The 18,976-nt window shown below is 35.5% G+C and overlaps 2 protein-coding genes and 1 long non-coding RNA gene across 4 annotated transcripts; 1 reads left to right on the top strand and 2 right to left on the bottom strand.

Moving 5' to 3' along the window:
• Positions 1–4: 4 nt before the first annotated feature.
• On the bottom strand, positions 5–15,204 carry LOC127168579 (uncharacterized). The gene is made up of 8 exons (XM_051115570.1): positions 15,098–15,204; positions 13,350–13,458; positions 11,949–12,263; positions 5,827–6,102; positions 5,612–5,716; positions 5,456–5,520; positions 2,321–2,395; positions 5–2,109 (listed from the first exon to the last, which is right to left on the bottom strand). The coding sequence occupies exons 2-8, from the start codon at positions 13,438–13,440 to the stop codon at positions 2,023–2,025; spliced, it is 1,014 nt and encodes a 337-aa protein (XP_050971527.1). The 5' UTR covers positions 13,441–13,458; positions 15,098–15,204; the 3' UTR covers positions 5–2,022.
• On the top strand, positions 3,150–4,195 carry LOC127168581 (uncharacterized). The gene is made up of 3 exons (XR_007828122.1): positions 3,150–3,455; positions 3,899–3,960; positions 4,052–4,195. It is a non-coding gene; the product is annotated as an uncharacterized LOC127168581 (long non-coding RNA).
• LOC127168580 (T-lymphocyte surface antigen Ly-9-like) lies at positions 13,390–18,970 on the bottom strand. 2 transcript variants are annotated; one of them, XM_051115574.1, is made up of 5 exons: positions 18,771–18,970; positions 16,242–16,354; positions 16,043–16,121; positions 15,582–15,851; positions 13,390–15,305 (listed from the first exon to the last, which is right to left on the bottom strand). In XM_051115574.1, exons 1-5 carry the CDS (start codon positions 18,832–18,834, stop codon positions 15,031–15,033), a joined length of 801 nt encoding a protein of 266 aa, XP_050971531.1. In that variant the 5' UTR covers positions 18,835–18,970; the 3' UTR covers positions 13,390–15,030. The 2 variants fall into 2 exon arrangements, with proteins under 2 accessions (XP_050971531.1, XP_050971528.1); XM_051115571.1 differs by having other exon boundaries at positions 13,393–15,305; positions 16,043–16,354.
• Between the last annotated feature and the right edge of the window lie 6 nt (positions 18,971–18,976).

The raw sequence follows: 18,976 nt of genomic DNA, 5'->3' as shown, positions 1-18,976 counted from the left end.
TACATTTTTACATAATACAAATATCCTTTATATTTTTAATCCCAATTTATTAACCCGTGTCTTTGCCACTGACCTTCAATGATCCAATTCAACCATACAAGCAAAAGTTACTCAAGATAAACTAACATTTGTTCTTTTTTATTGGTGAAAAGTTCTGAACTTTCTTCTTCTGTTTTCTACTGTACAGCCGTGAATTTACTTTTCCTTCAGCCTGAGGCTTTTGTTGTGAAAGGCCAAAAATATAACTTTTATATTAAAAACAAACAAGTAAGCCCTGTCCAGATTTAAAAAGTAATGCAAATGTAACGTCCCACATAATTAGTTACTTTTTTAGGGAGTAATGCAGTATTGTAATGCATTACTTTTAAAAATAACTTTACCCAACACTGTTTAGCGCCATATTTATGAATGAAAGCAACGCTGTATTGTTGTTTGACAGCATACAGTTTGTTTAGCTAATAAAAGTCTTTCTGAAAAAACAACAAAATCTCCATAAAACAGCCTTAAAAGGTTTGAAAATTATGTGATACAATCCATCCTGTAGTCTAACCCTCAGTTTTCATCAGTGTTAAATTTAATATAACATGTACACATCTTTTAATGCCACATCTTCATGGGTGTGAAAGTTTTGGGTGTGGGAGTGACAGTGACAACTGCAATTTTATAGTTTAAGTTTTAAGGAAGTAGGTGGCAGGTCAAGCATCATGCTACTAAGTTGGAAATATTAATCATCCCAGCTGGATGAATAATGAAATAATGGTGCTGACGGAAAAAGTGATATTATTTTCAGTTGTAAAGTGACCAATCAGTAAACGCCTGCCAGTGATAAATATAAAAATATAAAATAAAAAAGTGACTTTGATTTCTGTTGTATCTGCAATCTGACATCTGAGAGCAGCTGACTGATAGCAAAGCCTACATACTCCTACACAGACAAAATTACATGATGATATGAATCTTCCTCCCAAAGCAAGGACACAGGAAGAGTTTAACTGGGTCAATTACAATATTTAATCTGTGAACATGCTAAAAACATGTTACCATTAAAACATGCAGAAACAATGCATGTTTTTTCTTGTTATGCTACAGATTCTCTAGAATTGTAGAACAGACCACTGTAGAGTGTGACAGAATAATGTATTATGTTAAAAAAAAAAAAAAATAATAATAAATAGCCTATATAAAATTTCAAAACTTAAATACTACAGTCATGTCAAAGAGCCATTCACGCATTCGTCTGAAGGTTAGATGATTTTAGTCATCACTATACTGTCTGTGGTCTTACTCTTTACTTTTGATTTTAATGCATATCTATAAGTAAAACTAACCAAGTATTTAATGAATTACCAATGCATTACCATTCAAAAGTTTGGATTCAACAATGATTTTTTAAATGAATGGTAAGATAGTATTATTCAGCAAGGATGCATTAAATTGACCAAAAGTGACGTTTATAATGTTGCATAATATTTCTATTTCAAATAAAATGCATTTCTCATTTATCAGATAATCATGCAAATCACAGTTTCCACAAAAATATAACATTGATAATAACTAGAAATGCTTCTTGAACAGCAAATCAACATTTTGGGCAATTTTTGAAGGATTGTGTGATAATAATGCTCAAAATGCAGCTTTGATCACATAAATAAATTACATTTTAACATAGTTATTTGAAATTGTAAACAATATTTAAATATTTTTACTGTTTTTTTTTTTTTTTGATTAAATAAATGCAGCCTTGCTGAGCATAAAAGACTTTTAAAACCTTTAAAAAAATCTTACGGACCCAAAACTATTGAGCAATAGTGTGCATTGTGTAATATTATTGCGTTGTAAATTCTGCGCATGCAAAGAAAATTCTCTCTTTTGAAATGTGTTTCAACATGATACATTTACACTGTGCATTTAATGCAAGAGATCAAAGGTCAACTGATGCAGCCAGTAATACATATTGGAGGTTGGCTAACCAGATTCAGAAATGAGAGGACAAAACGAGACATGGCACCGTCTGTGTCTCACTCACAGGACTTCCTGGTAAGGGGAGGAAGTGTTGGCACTGACCGCAGGGTGACGCTGATAGTTGATTTTGTCATACAGGGTTTGAGGCTGCAGGGGGAGTAAGTGTGTGGCATTACAACAAATTCCAGAGAAACGTTTTGCAACAAAGCCATCAACTTCTGCAGTTCTCAGTCTTGCAGATTCACTGCACGTATCAAATGATGACTGTAACTGCCAGTTAGCTTACTATGGTATGTGCAATAATTGCTATTTTTGTTAGTAAATGCGTGCTGTGAGATGTATGCATGCAAGTACTCACCAATTTTTGTGAGATTTTTGTGTCATCCACCGTTTCATATATGGACATCCCGTTAATAACGCTTTCAGAGCGTTTCTGTAATATAGATTAAATCTGGTTAGCTAGAACAGTATCGCTTCATCTATACCACAGATTAGGTTGGCGTGCATCTAAAAAAAGATTTTACGTGTGTCGAGGAAGTAGACTTGTTCACTGGGGGGAAAATAAAATAAAAATTGATATTCATTTTCACTTACCCTTGTGAAAAAGAGATTATTGGAGTGTACAAGAAAATACTATTGCAGTCTACTTCAAAAGTTCTGTTTGGTTTAATTTAAAGGAGAAGTCCACTTCCAAAACAAAGATTCACATATAATGTACTCACCCGCTTGTCATCCACAATGTTCATGTCTTTCTTTCTTCAGTCGTAAAGAAATTATGTTTTTTGAGGAAAACATTTCTGCATTTTTCCTCCATATAGTGGACTTCTATGGTGCCCCAATTTTGAACTTCCAAAATGTAGTTTAAATGCAGCTCCAAATTATCTCAAATGCGGTTGTAAACGATCCCAGCCGAGAAAGAAGGGTCTTATCTAGTGAAACGATCGGTTATTTTCATTTAAAAAACAAACAAACAAACAAACAAACAAACAAAAAAACTATTTAAATACTTTTTATTTAAATAACCATTGCATTATAGGAATTTTCTGTGACGTCAGACCCCAAATACAGAGACTTACTGTATTTTTTAAAATTGCTGTATACTACTGTATTTGCTATAATGTTCTCATTGGCGGCGTTCTATTGAGGTCGTTTTATTTTCCTCATTTATTATTTTTGGATTGACACTCTACACCGTGTCTACAACTCCACAACAGCTTGGGACGGACTACACTGGATGTGTTGCATTGCTTGTAATGACTGGAAAATTTGTTTGTCCTTCATGTCAGACACATCTGTAAGTCAGAAATATATTACTTTACTGTAAGCATCCACTGTAGATTGTATATTTAATGTGTTCTATATTGTCTTCTTTTGTCGAGTCGCGCTGCGCCGCGCCACTCGTGTCCGAGGAAGACGCTGAAGCAGCGGGCAGCGTCGCGGCATTTGCCGGGGATGAACCCGCGAGAGCGGAGAGATTAAGACCAGCAAGTAAGGTAAAAAAAAAATATATATATATATATACATATATATATATATATATATATATATATACATTTGTCTGAGTGTTTGTCAGATTTTTGCAGTTTAACCTAGTAATATTTACTCGTCAACATGGCGGTTACAAACTTTACTAATAAACTGCGCTGTCGTTTCAAACGGATTTTGTCAGCTTATTAAATTAAGTTACTGAATTAAAATAATTTTCAAGGAGCAACACTTATATTATATTAACATTAGGTTAACTAATGTGAAATTTTGTTCAGGTGTTAGTATAATGTTGGCCAGTAGCCTATTGAGAAAAAAAAATAGTATGTTAGCTAGATTAGACAAGTTATATAGCTAACTGTTATCTGCCTTTCTAGTTTTAGAATTAGTCTGTTATAATTATTAATGGAATTTAAGATTTACTGCATTTTGTTGTGTTTGTGTTTTAAAGGCAACTGCAATGAAGCATCTAGAAAGACGAATATGCCAACCACACTGAGACTGATGTTCATGGTAAGAGAACAACTATGGTTTTGAGATGTTTGTGTATTGTATGTGGGGTTTGCCTTTTAAAAGTGTGCCATTTCTTCTACTTGTTTTTCAGAGAAGACATTTGTCACTAACAAAGTGGATGGCGAGCAAAGGTGGTGGCCACATTTTGGAGCAGCACCTGGGTTTTTCAGATGGCTGTGTATTTTTTGGCTGCATGTCTTTTTCTCCATAATGTTTCTGTTGCCTATAGATTCTTTGTGAGGATACAACATAATCCACTGCAAAACGTCCTAAGGCAGGGGAAATGGTGAATTGCAGATGCAGTTTTTTTCAACTTCATTGAGCAGTTTAAGACTGTATTTTTAAGTGTTATACATGCATTGTTTTAAATAAAGTATGTGATATTTTGTGATTATTGTGTTGTTTTAATTGAATGTCAGTAGTACCTATGTAGAGTAAAAATAAAATAAATTTAAATGAATTATATATAAATTTATAAAATCTACTGAAATCTATATTAAAATGAATGAATTACAGTAGTATACTGTTGAATTTGATCTTTTTAATAGTATTTGGCTGTAAAACAGCTACAGTCTGCAACTGTAAATTAAATACAGTTTGCTACTGTAAATTCTAATTACAGTAACTTACTGGCAAACCCTTTGAAATGTCTAACAGTGTATTCTGACTCAAGACAGTTAGGGTATGTCAAAAAACTCCAAACATATTTTCTCCTTCAACTGCAAAAATCATTTCAGAATCATCCTACATCACTGCAGAAGTACCGACCCAGTCTTCGCAAAGTGAACATGCAAAGAAAATCAAACACCTTAACAAAAAGGTAAAACAGTGATATAGGATGATTTTGAAGTTGAGGGAGAACATGAGATGGGAGTTTTTCGACATACCCTAACTGTCATGAATGAGAAAAAAACAGTCCAGGCAGAGCGAGACAAGACGAGCATTGGCATTAAAAAGTATAGAAAGTGTATTATTTATATGAAAATAACAGATCGTTACGCTAGATAAGACCCTTCTTTCTCAACTGGGATCATTTACAACCGCATTCATTTAAAGCTGCATTTAAACTGCATTTTGGAAGTTCAAACTCGGGGCACCATAGAAGTCCACTATATGGAGAAAATTGCTAAGATTTTCCTCAAAAACATAATTTACTCATGACTGAAGAAAGAAAGACATGAACATCTTGGATGACAAGGGGGAAGTACATTATATGTGAATCTTTGTTTTGGAAGTGGACTTTTCCTTTAAGAATTTGTGAAATTTACTAGCACTTTTTGAATAAAAATTGTCCCGCCCCCCAAGTTTTGCTGAGGAATTGCTAGTAAATTTCACAAATGATTACAGAACTGCAGAAACACATTGAATAAAACTTCAGTAATATGTATTTTAATTACAGCTTTGAAAATTAGTTTGAAATCTTCTTGCACAAAATTTTTTTCTCACAGAAACCTGAAAAAACAGGCATCCACATAGACTGAAATAAGCCGCTCACCTTTGCAGTGGCATCTGCGTTCACGTCTTCATAGACTGTAATACCAGCTTCACTTTCTCCTTGTCCTAAAAGGGTGTGAAAACAGCTGTGAGGTTGTGCTTAAAAAGCTGCATAAAGTCTGCACTGTTTGTGTACATTAACACTTATTCAACACACCTTTATTCCTCTGCCACCTGCAGCACACAGTGACTGTTGCGCTGAATATGACGATAACGACGATACAGACTCCTACCGCGATCAGCAAATACTCCTGACGGAACCCTGCATCAATTTGAATATTTCTTAGTAGCTCTTTATAGACTTCATAGTAGGCTAATGATTCTAATCTTTAGAGAATTTAAGAAATTCTGTATTTTATTGCAGAACTATACCTGATGACATATTTGAATCATCTGATTTCTTGCACACTACAGTCTTAGTAGTATTCTTGACACTGATGGTGTTGTTTACTGTGCAGGTGAGTGTAGAGTTCTCTGCTAGACGGAGGCTGATCTTCAGGTGTGATCCTTGAGTCTTGACCTGATGATGTGTCCAGCTGTAGGAGGGATTTGGATCACCAGATGCCAGACACCAAAGATGAAACGTGCAGATATTGTTTAACTGTGACCAGGAATCATTGTACTCAATCTGAACATCTGTGATGAGATCTATAGGAGAATAATATGCAAATGAATTATATTATCATACTGATTCCTTCATAAAGGAACTATTCAACTTCAGTTAAATGACCATGAATGTATTTAGCATCACATCTTAAATGTGTTGTTTTAGAACTTGCTATTTGCATCCGAACAGCATTGACAGAATAAAAATCAAACAATTAAACTCACCATGAACATGCAGCTCAATGGTTTTTGTTGGATGTTGTTGAACAGATTTTTCAACTGCAACAATAGTGAAGTTTCCAGAATCTTGAATTTTAAGGTCTGCTACTGTTACGTTAATATTTTCCTTATTTATCTTTAACCTTTCATGAAATACATCAGGTTTAACTATTTTTAAATTATTATTTTGATACTCAGCAAATTCAGTCCCGTTATATTTCCACTGCACTAAATCAAGATCTTTTTTTGAATAATCAGCAATTAATTCCAGTGAGTTTCCAACAGCTTTGTGCACAACCTCTGCATCTGGATCAGCACACGACACTACAATACAGAACAAACAACAAAAAATTGGTTATATACTTTTACAAATTCATGCCATATTTTTTTACATTCAATATAAAATTTCTGTTGACACATTTAATTAAATACCAGTTTATCAACCTCAACAAAACCTATGAGAAAACAGGAACGGAAAGTTGACAAATAATAAACAAACCATCAAAATAACCTCAGTGAGTCTGAGTTTAGACTTTGCTATCAGCACAGACAATCTCACACGTGTCACTACTGTATGTCTTGACAGTTCTACAGCACATTCAGGATGAAAAATATCTTTATTTCCACCAGATATCTGAATCAAATGTCAGTCAGATTCTAGCACATGCCTGTAATGGCATTTATAATGCATATTTGCATAGTGACTCCAGATCTGTGTCAGTATTTGGTAACTTGTGCTCATTCAAGCTCTGTAAGGAAGTGTTTCACAGCAGCACTTCCACCCACCAAACTACACTGTGTTTCTTCAAGTGTCCATTTTCATTTTCACAACTTCTTGTTTACTCTCCAGTACATCATCAGATCAACAGCTGCTTGTCTTTTTGCAAGTGTTGCATGTTTTTGTCATTTTGGTGAAATAATAACAAATGAGAAGTTAACATTAAACCACATGTGTTTTTGATTATGGCAAATTCAGGTAAAGTGGGACACTTTTAGCATAGAAATGACTAGAAAAAGTGTCCCAATTAACCTGATTTAACACTGTACTTCTGGGTGCAACAGAAAAATGCTCTATTAAAACTGGCCACATTCTCCAAAGATAAGGTTTGAGGTTTCCTGAGCCAAACTGCCTTTTCTAACAGATGAAACACTGATATGACCTAAACATAGATGATCATTTATTTCAAAAAGTGAAGTAAAATACAGTAAAGTTAAAAAAGGTTTAAATATGCATTGTGTTAAACACATTTAGTTTAGTGTTTAATAAAAATTAGCATATTTAATTAAATTTAATTTACTGTGTCATTCACATGTGACCCTGGACCACAAAAACGTAAGTAGTCTTAAGTAACACAGGTATTTTTATAGAAATAGCCACAAATATATTGTATGGGTCAAAATGATCGATTTTTTTGTCTTTTAGGCCAAAAAACATTAGGATATTAAGTAAAGATCATGTTCCATGAAGATATTTTGTAAATTTCCTACCGTAAATATATCAAAATGTAATTTTTGATTAAAATTATGCGTTGCTAAGAGCTTCATTTGGACAACTAGGTGATTTTCTCAATATTTAGATTTTTTCGCACCTTCAGATTTTCATACAGTTGTATGTCGCCCAAATAACTGCTGTTTTTCTTGAGTCACTCACCTTGGAGAAGGAAAAACAGAAGAACTCCTAAAATGGAGCAGCAGGGCTCTTGAAAGATCTTCATGTCCAGATGAAGTTTAGACGATAAACTGAGGCATCCGTGACAGTAGATTCAGTTAAACAGAAGAGAGAAAAACAGACTTCCTCACACCCACTGCTCTGCGTCTCTCAGTTTGTGCACATCTGCACAAATAACAACACACTAAAGAGCTTTGATGACGAGACCTTTAAAAAGCGCCTCCTGGAAGTTGTGCTTGAGGTTTAGGGGCTTTCTTGGTCTATAAATTAGTTTGCACCTCCCACCAAGGTCTAGTGCGAGAGCGCAAGCGTCTCATCAGCCAACACTGCAGTATGTGGGAAGTGAAGGTTGAGCAGATGGGCGTTAATACAAATGACCAAAAGTACTGGCAGCTCATCATGGAGTGAAAGTGAAGTGAAATCCTAGATGGAATAAGGAAGTTTTACCCTGTTCCTGTTTGAGTTTAACAGAAAGCCTTATTCACACTTTTAGGTTGTGAAAGAATAATGTTAGTTTACATATGGTGAGCGGGTGAACCACAATGTAACCAGACTCATGTAGCCACACACGCACTGTGTGCCAGAGTAAAGCGACTTTCTCATCACCTCACATGTCTCATCTAAGGCACAGAAAAATACATTTATTCAAATCACATGTACAAAGACACATACTTTGTTGTTTCTGCATTCAAATTCAATTCAAATTGTGCAGAACATTGGAACGCGATGACGCGGAGTCCATCAGAGGAAGTGAAACTCACTTAGACAGAAGTTTTAGTATTAACGGAAAGTGCTAGTCAGAGGGTCAGCAGATGAGTTTGGTCCTGTGAGGAAAACTCTCCAACAGGCTCTTTTTTGATTTATTTAAAATGCAAGCCTTTACGCTTGAAATAATGAACCCTGGGCCATTCTGAACCTTCATATGAGTTTCACCCCCCACATTCATTTCCTGCTGGTACTTAGACTTGAAAACCCACAACTGTGGGTTACAATTCTAGCTCTCTACCCATTAGGCCGCAACTGCCTGTTTAACTGGGTTTAGCAATTAAAGCAACTGTTCATGCAATGTGCAGTGTTTTCTTGACTGCCCAAAGCTCTTGAATACAAGGCAAGTGATTGGTTGTCCATTGCTAAGCATCTAGCTGCCTTGTAATGCAGCGTTCAAGACGAGGGCTGTGTCTGAAATGGTCTTTGAGATAGCCATTTGTAATGTGGTGTCTGAAACTATAGTGGACATTTTTTGAGTTGTACTCATTCAGTCCCATAATGCACCTCAATAACAAGTGTACAACCGGTGTACACTCAACAGCTAGAGAATACCCACAATGCACCATGAGGGTCTTGCCGAATTATTTCCTGCGTCTTGCCAGAAGATGGTGCCTGCAGCTGAATTTGTTCACTCGTTTTCATTCACTCCCTACATTAGCGGACTAGGCAATAAGTGAATGAGGATATGGCTCATTCTATGTGGTTACATCTCACGTCCATGAAGTGTATTTTTAAAATATTTTCATCAATATAAAGCCCTGATACTTCATTTTCTAGTACACAGTTATATTTCTCAATCACACTACTATATGTTGAAAAAGCCATATCTTTTGTTTTAAAATTATGTTCATATTTCATATTTAAGCACGAAAATGACCTCAGATATAAGTTAATTTCATCGTTTTGCCTTCATTAGGTTGTCAAGACATTTGGGTGTTTATTGTGATATAACTTGTTTTATTTGTGTCCGAACAACCATTGTCAACTAAGTTACTCACTAGAAAACCCCCCTCGAAAACGAATGGTTTGTCCCATTCTCGCATAATTTGCACAGTATGATGATATTTCCTCTAGAAGTACATGGATGAAACACTAGAAGTTCTGTTCTCTCTCTTTCCCCTAATACTGGTTAAACTAGCAAACCTGTGTCAAGAGTGGATTAACTGACTGTCAACCGTGTTAGACAAGTATTTTTGCTTATGTTTTATTTTGGAAAATATATTTTTAAACATACCATATGCTCAGTAGTTCTAGGCTTCCATGTTGAGTATAGGCCCAAAACACTAAAATGTCAACTAAGTTACCTGTCAACTCTGTTACCTAAAGGTGACAGTAGCAAACATAGATGGTATTTTATGCACATATTTCTAGAGATCACATTTATTTATATAGCACTTTATACAATATAGAATGTTTTAAAGCTGCTATGTATGTTTCTGTTTTTGATTCATAAAAACGGTCCACTTGCTTGATCCAAATTGAAAGACTCCTTTGATCAAAAGATTCAATGAGTCATTCATTAAAATAGACACTTGCCGTCACCTATTGGTGGTTTTAGTGTCATATTTATTTATCCATGACAAGCCTAAACTAGCACAAAAACACACAGCAAAACAGTTTAATTATCATTACTGACAAATCCTACAAAAATATTGTACAATTTGTGTCCACATCACACACCCATAAATAAGGGGCATCATTTTGGTCATTTGGCAAACAGGCACACAGAGATTGTGTGCATGCATTTTGATTTAACCTAAATTGTACAAAAATAAATAAATAAATAAAATAATTAATAATAATATTATTTTTTTGTATAATTTGTTTATTTATTTTTTTGTAACTTTTGACTTTGTGGGAAAACGGTTCATAAACCATTTAATAAAGCTTATTTAAATAAAAAAGTTTTGTTAAATAAAAAATGTGTTTAAAATTAGACATTTTTGTAATCATTTGTAATCACAGGACCCCCCGCCCCACCATCCACCATTGTTTTTTTTACAGTTCGACCACTGATTTTATACTACCATTAAATACACATTATATTCATATAAATCTCAACTGGCGCAAAATACAGTGTATCACAGATCACATCAGGTCATCTGTAATGTATCTGCTTGTTTTACACTCTTTGGCCACCAGGTGGTATTGTGAGCAAATGAAGTCTCGAGAAATGAACTCTTTTGAGAACCACTTGATGAAGAGCTTCAATGATTCATGAGGCTTCATCTGGCCACCACTAGTGTGTGACATTCCTTACCCGGTGTTAAAAGAGGGTTTTAGTAAAGTGCAGTGTTAAAAGCCCTTTTAAGGGGAAAATCTAGGCCATACTTTTACTTTTAGTATATAAAAAATTGCACTTGATGTGGCTGCTGCGCCATCTTGTGGTTAAAATTTAGTTTGTGGTTTGATGATGAGACAAAATCATGTTTTAGATTCAGTGAGCAGTACCTGACACAAGTTCAAGATGTTTGCAAGTTCATCTCCTCAAAAATGAATAAGTATTAAATAAGATAAATAAAAAACACTGTATCAACTGATGAATTGAAGCAGATTTTACTTTAGTGTCCATGTCGTTAATATGTACAAATCCTAAAATTGCTTATGTATATCATCATGATGAATGACAATCTAACAAGATCATTTTAGAGCAATTTAACAAATATACATAACTTTAACATTTAAACTGGTCTCCAAAAATGGGTGGGTATGTTTTGTCTTTGTTTCAAAGTAAACTTTTTGTAAATTATATAATCCTTTAAAAATTTAAGTTTTTACACAGAACGTTTGACCCTCAGATATTTCTGTGCACACTACAGTCTTAGTAGTATACTGGACACTGATGGTGTTGTTGGCTGTGCAGGTGAGTGTAGCGCTGTCTGCTGGATGGAGGCTGATCTTCAGGTGTTGACCTTGAGTCTTGACCTGATGACCGCTCCAGCTGTAGAAGGGATTCGGATTACCAGAGGCCAGACACTGGAGATGAAACGTGCAGATATTGTTGAACTGCGACCAGGAATCATTGTGCTCAATCTGAACATCTGTGATGCGATCTGTAGGAGAATAGTATGCAAATTGAATTATATTAGCATACTGATTTCTTCATTAAGGAACTATTTAATTTAATTTAAATACCATTAACATATTCAGCATCAGTTCTTAAATGTGTTGTTTTAGAATTTGGTATTTCCTAACAGCACTGACAATACAAATATCAAACAATTAAACTCACCATGAACATGCAGCTCAATGGTTTTTGTTGGATGTTGTCGACCAGATTTTTCTAGTGCAATAATAGAGAAGCTTCCAGAATCTCTGATTTTAAGGTCTGTTACTGTTACACTAATATTGTCCTTATTCATCCTTAACCTTTCATGAAATACATCAGGTTTATCAGTTTTAAAATTATTATTCTGATACTCAGCAAATTCAGTCCCATTATATTTCCACATCACTTCAAGATCATCTTTTGGATAATCAGCAGTTAATTCCAGTGAGTCTCCAACAGCTTTGTGCACAACCTCCATATCTGGATCAGCACACGACACTACAATATAGAACAAACAACAAAAAATTGCTTACATACTTTTGCAAATTCATGCCATATTTTTTTCACATTCAATATAAAATTTCTATTGACACATTTAATTAAATACCAGTTTATCAACCTCAACAAAACCTATGAGAAAACAGGAACAGATAGTTGACAAATAATAAATAAACCATAAAAATAACCACAGTGAGTCTGAGTTTAGACTTCTGCTATCAACACAGACCATCTCACACGACTCATTACTGAATGTCTTGACACTCTTGTCTTCATGAGGACAATCCACAGCACCATCAGGATTAACAATAACTTTATTTCCAACACATATTTGAATCAGATGTCAGTCAGATTTTAGCACATGTCTGTAATAGCATTTATAATGTATATTTGCACAGCGACTCCAGATCTGTGTCAGTATTTGGTAACTTGTGCTCATTCGTGCTCTGTAAGGAAGTGTTTCACAGCAGCACCAAACTGCACTGTGTTTCTTCAAGTATCTATTTTCATAACTTCTTATTTACTCTCCAGCACATCATCACCTCAACAGCTGCATGTCTTTTTGCAAGTATTGCATGTTTTTCACCATGTTAAATAATAACGAATGAGCATTAAACTATAGTTTTTGTTTTTAATGGCAAATTCAGGTCAATTGGGACACTTTTTGCCATTGAAATGATTGGAAAAAGTGTCCTAATTAACCTGATTTCACTGCTGTTGTAATACTGGTATAGAAAAACACTCTATTACAACTGGCCAGATAAGATAAAGATAAGGTTTGAGGTTTGCTGAGTCGAATTGCCTTTTCTCACAGATGAAACACTGATATGACCTAAACATGCATGATCATTCATTTAAAAAAGTAAAGGAAAAAAAAAAACGCTTTAAATATGCATTGCATCAAACATATTTGGCTTTGTATTTAATAAACATAAACAGACCATTATATATATTAGCATTACATGAGCAGTTTTTCTAGATGCACATTCATTCCCCATCCATACCAAACACCAATGAGGAGGTGTCTCTCAACCTGTCAGTTAAATCCTTTTTGACACTAACTGCTGTATTTCTCAAGTCACTCACCTTGGAGAAGGAAGAACAGAAGAACTCCTAAAATGGAGCAGCAGGACTCTCGAAAGATGTTCATGTTCAGATGTTTAGATGACCGAGGCATCCGTGACAGCAGATTCAGCTAAACAGAAGAGAGAAAAACAGACGTCCTCACACTCACTGCTCTGTGTCTCTCAGTTTGTGCACATCTGCACAAATAACAACACACTAAAGAGCTTTGATAAAGAGTTTGGTTAAGAGATATGTAATGGAGGCCAGCGGTTGGAGGCCCCTAGCAGGCTGCCAGTGCACAGCCACTGAGACTTTGCTCATTGGCATAACGTTGGCCCCTTAGCACTGGTCCTGCATGGGCAACCCTCACTTAGCCCCCAGGAAACCCTCACTAGGCCCAGACTATCTAAAGTTTCATTGCTTTAATTAATTACACGTTTTATATTTTATTATTATTATTATTAATAATAAAATTAAATCTAACTATCATAAAGGAGTCCAGAAAAATTAAAACAGAAAAAATAAAATGGGGCCCTATTTTTGCATGCAAATATATATTTGTTACAGTTGTAAATACATTTTCAAATGAATTATTGTATTCGTGTAATGTATTTTTGTAAATTTATAATTTTGTTATAATACTTTTATTTGCTATTTGCAGTGATTTACTATTTACTATTTTTTATAGTGTAACAACGCTGTTTTGTGCCACTGCTTTGGCAAAGTATCTGTCAAATTAACTAAAATCGAAAGCACAGTATGACTTTGCTCACAGGATCAGTTCATGATCCGATGTTTTCAGAGTATCAGACCTTTTTCTTTGTTCAATTTGCACACTAGACATGGGTTAACTTGGAGCTTTTATTTGTTAACTCTTAAAGTGCACCAGATCAATGAATTTACCTTTAAATTATATCGTCCAGGTTCAGCCACCTGTGTCTAACAAAATTTTACGCAAGTATGATGTTAGCTCCCATCCACCACCACTAGCCCCTGATGTTTTGGTACCAGCCCCGGATGTTTTCAAATCCTAAAAACGCCCCTGGGTTAACACTGTAAAAGTGGTAAATCCCATGTAAGTAGCCCATTTCTTAGCCCATTAGCCCATTTTCCACTAACCCATTTCTAAATGACGAGTGTATAGCGTTCCTTACCCGGGGTTAAAAGCAGGTGTTAGAAAAAGACAACTCTTGTTAAGTGCTAAAAGTGTTAAAAGCCCTTTCATACAGGCCACACTGGCACTTTTAGCATTAAAGAAATGCAGCTGATGTGGCTGCTGCGCCATCTTGTGGTTAAAATGTCGTTTGTGTTTTTTGATGATGTGCACAAAACCGTTTTAGATTTATTGAGCAGCACTTCACACAAGTTCAAAGTGTTTGCAAGCTCATCTCATCAAAAATAAATAGAATTAAATAAGATAATTAAAATAATTAAACAAGATAAATAAAAATTGCTGCATCAACTGATGACCAGATTTTACTGTTTTGTGTCCATGTTGTTAATATGAACACATCCAAAAATTGCTTATGCACATCATCATAATGAATGATAATGGAACAAGATCATTTTAGAGCAATTTAACAAATATACATAACCTTACCATTTAAATTGGTCTCCAAAAATGGGTGGGCATTTAGCAGTAAGATTGTCTTTGTCTTTGTTTCAAAGTAAAATTTTGTAAATTATATGATCCTTTAAAAAATTAACTTTTTACACACAATGTCTGACCCTCAGATTTCTCTGTGCACACTACAGTCTTAGTAGCATACTTCATGCTGACAGTGTTGTTGGCTGTGCAGTTGAATGTAGCGCTCTCTGCTGGACGGAGAGTGATATTCAGATGTGGGCCTTGAGTTTGATGACCAATCCAGCTGTAGGAGGGATTTGGATGGCCTGATGCCAGACACCAAAGATGAAACATGCAAATGTCTTGGAGCCAGGAAACACTGGACTCAATCTTTACATATATGATGAGATCTATAGGAGAATAATATGATAAATTAATTATATCTTTATTCCCACCAAATATCTGAATCAGAGGTCAGTCAGATTCTTGCACATGCCTGTAGTGATGTTTACAATATATATTTATCTACCCACTGAAGTGCACTATTTGTTTTGTTGCATGTTTTTTAACATCTTAATTTTATTTTCTCATATCCACTTTATTTTTTTACTCTCCACCACATTAACTCAACAGCTGCATGTCATTAGGGAATTTAAGAAATTCAGTATTTTATTGCATAACTATACCTGATGGCATACTTGGTTTTCCAGTACACACTACAGTCTTAGTTATATACTTGAAACTGATGCTGTTGCTGGCTGTGCAGGTGAGTGTAGTGCTCTCTGCTGGACGGAGGCTGATCTTCAGGTGTTGACTTTGAGCCTTGACCTGATGACGCGTCCAGCTGTACGAGGGATTTGGATCACCAGATGCTAGACACAGAAGATGAAACATACAAATGTTTTTCAACTGCAACCAGGAATCACTGTACACAATCTGAACATCTGTGATGCGACCTGTAGGAGAATAATATGCAAATTGAATTATATTAGAATACTGATTCCTTCATAAAGGAACTATTCAACTTCAACTAAATGACCATGAACCTATTCAGCATCAGATCTTTAATGTGTTGTTTTAGAATTTGCTACTTGCATCCGAACAGCATTGAGTAGTAATCAAGTAATTATCAAGTAATTAAACTCACCATGAACATGAAGCTCAATGATTTTTGTTGGATGTTGGCCAGATTGTCCTACTGCAACAATACTGAAGCTTCCAGAATCCTGGAGTTTAAGGTTTTCTACTGTTACACTAATATTGTCCTCATTAATCTTTAACCTTTTGTGAAATACATCAGGTTTAACTATTTTTAAATTATTATTTTGATACTCAGCAAACATAACCTCATTATATTTCCACTGCACTTCAAGGTCTTTTTTTGAATAATCAGCAATTAATTCCAATGAGTCTCCAACAGCTTTGTGCACAACATCAACATCTGGATCAGCACACGACACTACAATACAGAACAAACAACAAAAAAAATGGTTACATACTTTTACAAATTCAGATGTCAGTCAGATTTTAGCACAAAGTGTTTATAATGTATATTTGCACAGCGACTCCTGATCTGTGTCAGTATTTGGTAACTTGTGCTCAGGAAGTGTTTCTCAGCAGCACTTCCTCCCGCCAAACTGCACTGTTTCAAGTGTCTATTTTAATTTTCACAGCTTCTTATTTACTCTCTAGCACTTAATCACCTCAACAGTTGCACATCTTTTTGCAGAGTTTTGCAGAGTTACAAATGACTTGCTCTTATCATCCGATTGTGGTTGTATCTCTCTATTAGTGCTACTGGACCTTGTGCTGTGTTTGACATTATCGACCACAACATTCTTTTAAATAGACTAGAAAATGATGTTGGCATTAGTGGAAGTTTATTGGCATGGTTTAAATTGTACTAATCTGACCACCATTAATTAGCACGTAGCATTTAGCAGTGAAAGAAGAGGCATCATACCAATCACAAGTGCAGTATGGAGTACCTCAGGGCTCAGTACTAGGGCCATTACTTTTTATGCTTTACATGTTACCCTTGGGTGATATCATCAGGAAACATGGTGTTAGCTTTCACTGTTATGCTGATGATACTCAGCTCAATATTTCTTTGTGGCCCAGTGAAACCTACCAATTTTGAAAAACTAATGGAATGCATAGTTAATATATAAACATGGTTTAGAGTAATTTCTTACTGCTTACTGCCAAGTTCCGAGGTGTTAATTATTGGACCTAAAACCTCTGCATGTAATAACCTAAAACACTGTCTAATACTTGATGGCTGCTCTGTCAATTCTTCATCATCAGTTAGGAACCTAGGTGTGCTATTTGATAGCAATATTTCCTTCAAAAGCCACATTTCTAGCATTTGCAAAACCAAATTTTTCCATCTTAAAAGTATATCAAAATTACAACCTATGCTCTCAATGATCAAATGCTTAAAGGTTAATTCATGCATTTATGACCTCAAGATTAGATTATTGTAATGCTTTATTGGGTGGTTGTTCTGCACACTTCATAAACAAACTCCAGCTGGTCCAAAATACAGCAGCTAGAGTTCTTACTAGAACCAAAAAGTATGATCATATTAGCCCGGTTCTGTCAACACTGCACTGGCTCCCTATTAAACATCGTATAGATTTTAAAATCTTGCTAATTACATATAAAACCCTAAATGATTTAGCACCTCAGTACTTAAGCAAGCTCTTATCACATTAAAGTCCTTCACGTCCGCTGCATTCTCAAAACTCTGGCCATTTGATAATTCCTAGGATATATTTTCTTATTTACCACTCAAACTCTGGAACAATCTACCTAACATCGTTTGGGAGGCAGACACAATCTGTCAGTTTCAATCTAGATTAAAGACCCATCTCTTTAACCTGGCTTATACTTAACACACTAACACATTTATAATATTCATATTCATTAAAGGATTATTAGGCTTGCCATAACACCCGATGTACTTGTTGCATCGTAAGAAGAATGGTATCTACGCTAATTTGCAATATCAGTATGTTTCATTCTTATTCCAAGGTCACCATAGCCACCCGGATCCAGTCCGTACCCAGCCCAGATGGTGGATCAGTACCCTAGAGACGACCTCTACAGCCCTGAATGTCAACGGAAACCACATCAACTAGATGAGCCCCAGAGACGGATCCCCAGTGAAGGCCTTGTCACCTAGACGGCCACTGGCACAAGACCATGGGAACCAGATCCTGGTTGCAGTCCTCTGCACAATCTGACTTTGCTGCAAAATGGAACAAACTGCTGGTTTGTCTGGCCAGAGGAGAACTGGCCACCCGACCGAACCTGTTTTCTCCCAAGATTTTTTCTCCATTTATGTCACCGATGGAGTTTTGGTTCCATGCCACTGTTGCCTCTGGCTTGCTTAGTTGGGGACACTTTAACTCCAAATTTAGTACTGTAAAGCTGCTTTAAAACAATATGTATTGTTAAAAGCACTACACAGTTAAAGGACACTTGACTTGACTCTTGTCATTTTGGTTAAATAATAACAAATGAGAAGTCAACATTAATCCCAAATAACCAGATTTTACACTCGAACACTGGTTGCAACAGAAATGCTCTATAACAACTGGTCACACACCCTAAAGATAAAGTTTGAGGTTTCCCGAGGCAAACTGCCTAATCTCACACATGTAACATTGGTATGACCTAAATATGCATGATCATTCATTTAAAAAAGTAAAGTAAAAGTGTAAAATTGTATTAGCATTACAAGAGCAGTTTTCTAGATGCACATTAATTTCCCATACATATCAAATACATATTACAAATAAGGAAGTGTCTTGCAACCTGTTGGTTAAAACCTCATTGTCACTAACTGCTGTTTTTCTCAATGCACTCACCTTGGAGAAGGAAAAACAGAAGAACTCCTAAAATGGAGCAGCAGGACTCTTGAAAGTTGTTCATGTCCAGACGTTTAGAAGACAGACAGGCATCCGTGACAGTAGATTCAGCTAAAGAGAAGAGAGAAAAAACAGACTTCCTCACACCCACTGATCTGCGTCTCTCAGTTTGTGCACATCTGCACAAATAACAACACACTAAAGAG

This window comes from Labeo rohita, chromosome 7 (genome assembly GCF_022985175.1).
Source record: "Labeo rohita strain BAU-BD-2019 chromosome 7, IGBB_LRoh.1.0, whole genome shotgun sequence".
Taxonomy (NCBI): Eukaryota; Metazoa; Chordata; class Actinopteri; order Cypriniformes; family Cyprinidae; genus Labeo; species Labeo rohita.
This window is presented reverse-complemented; position numbering and strand designations above follow the sequence as displayed.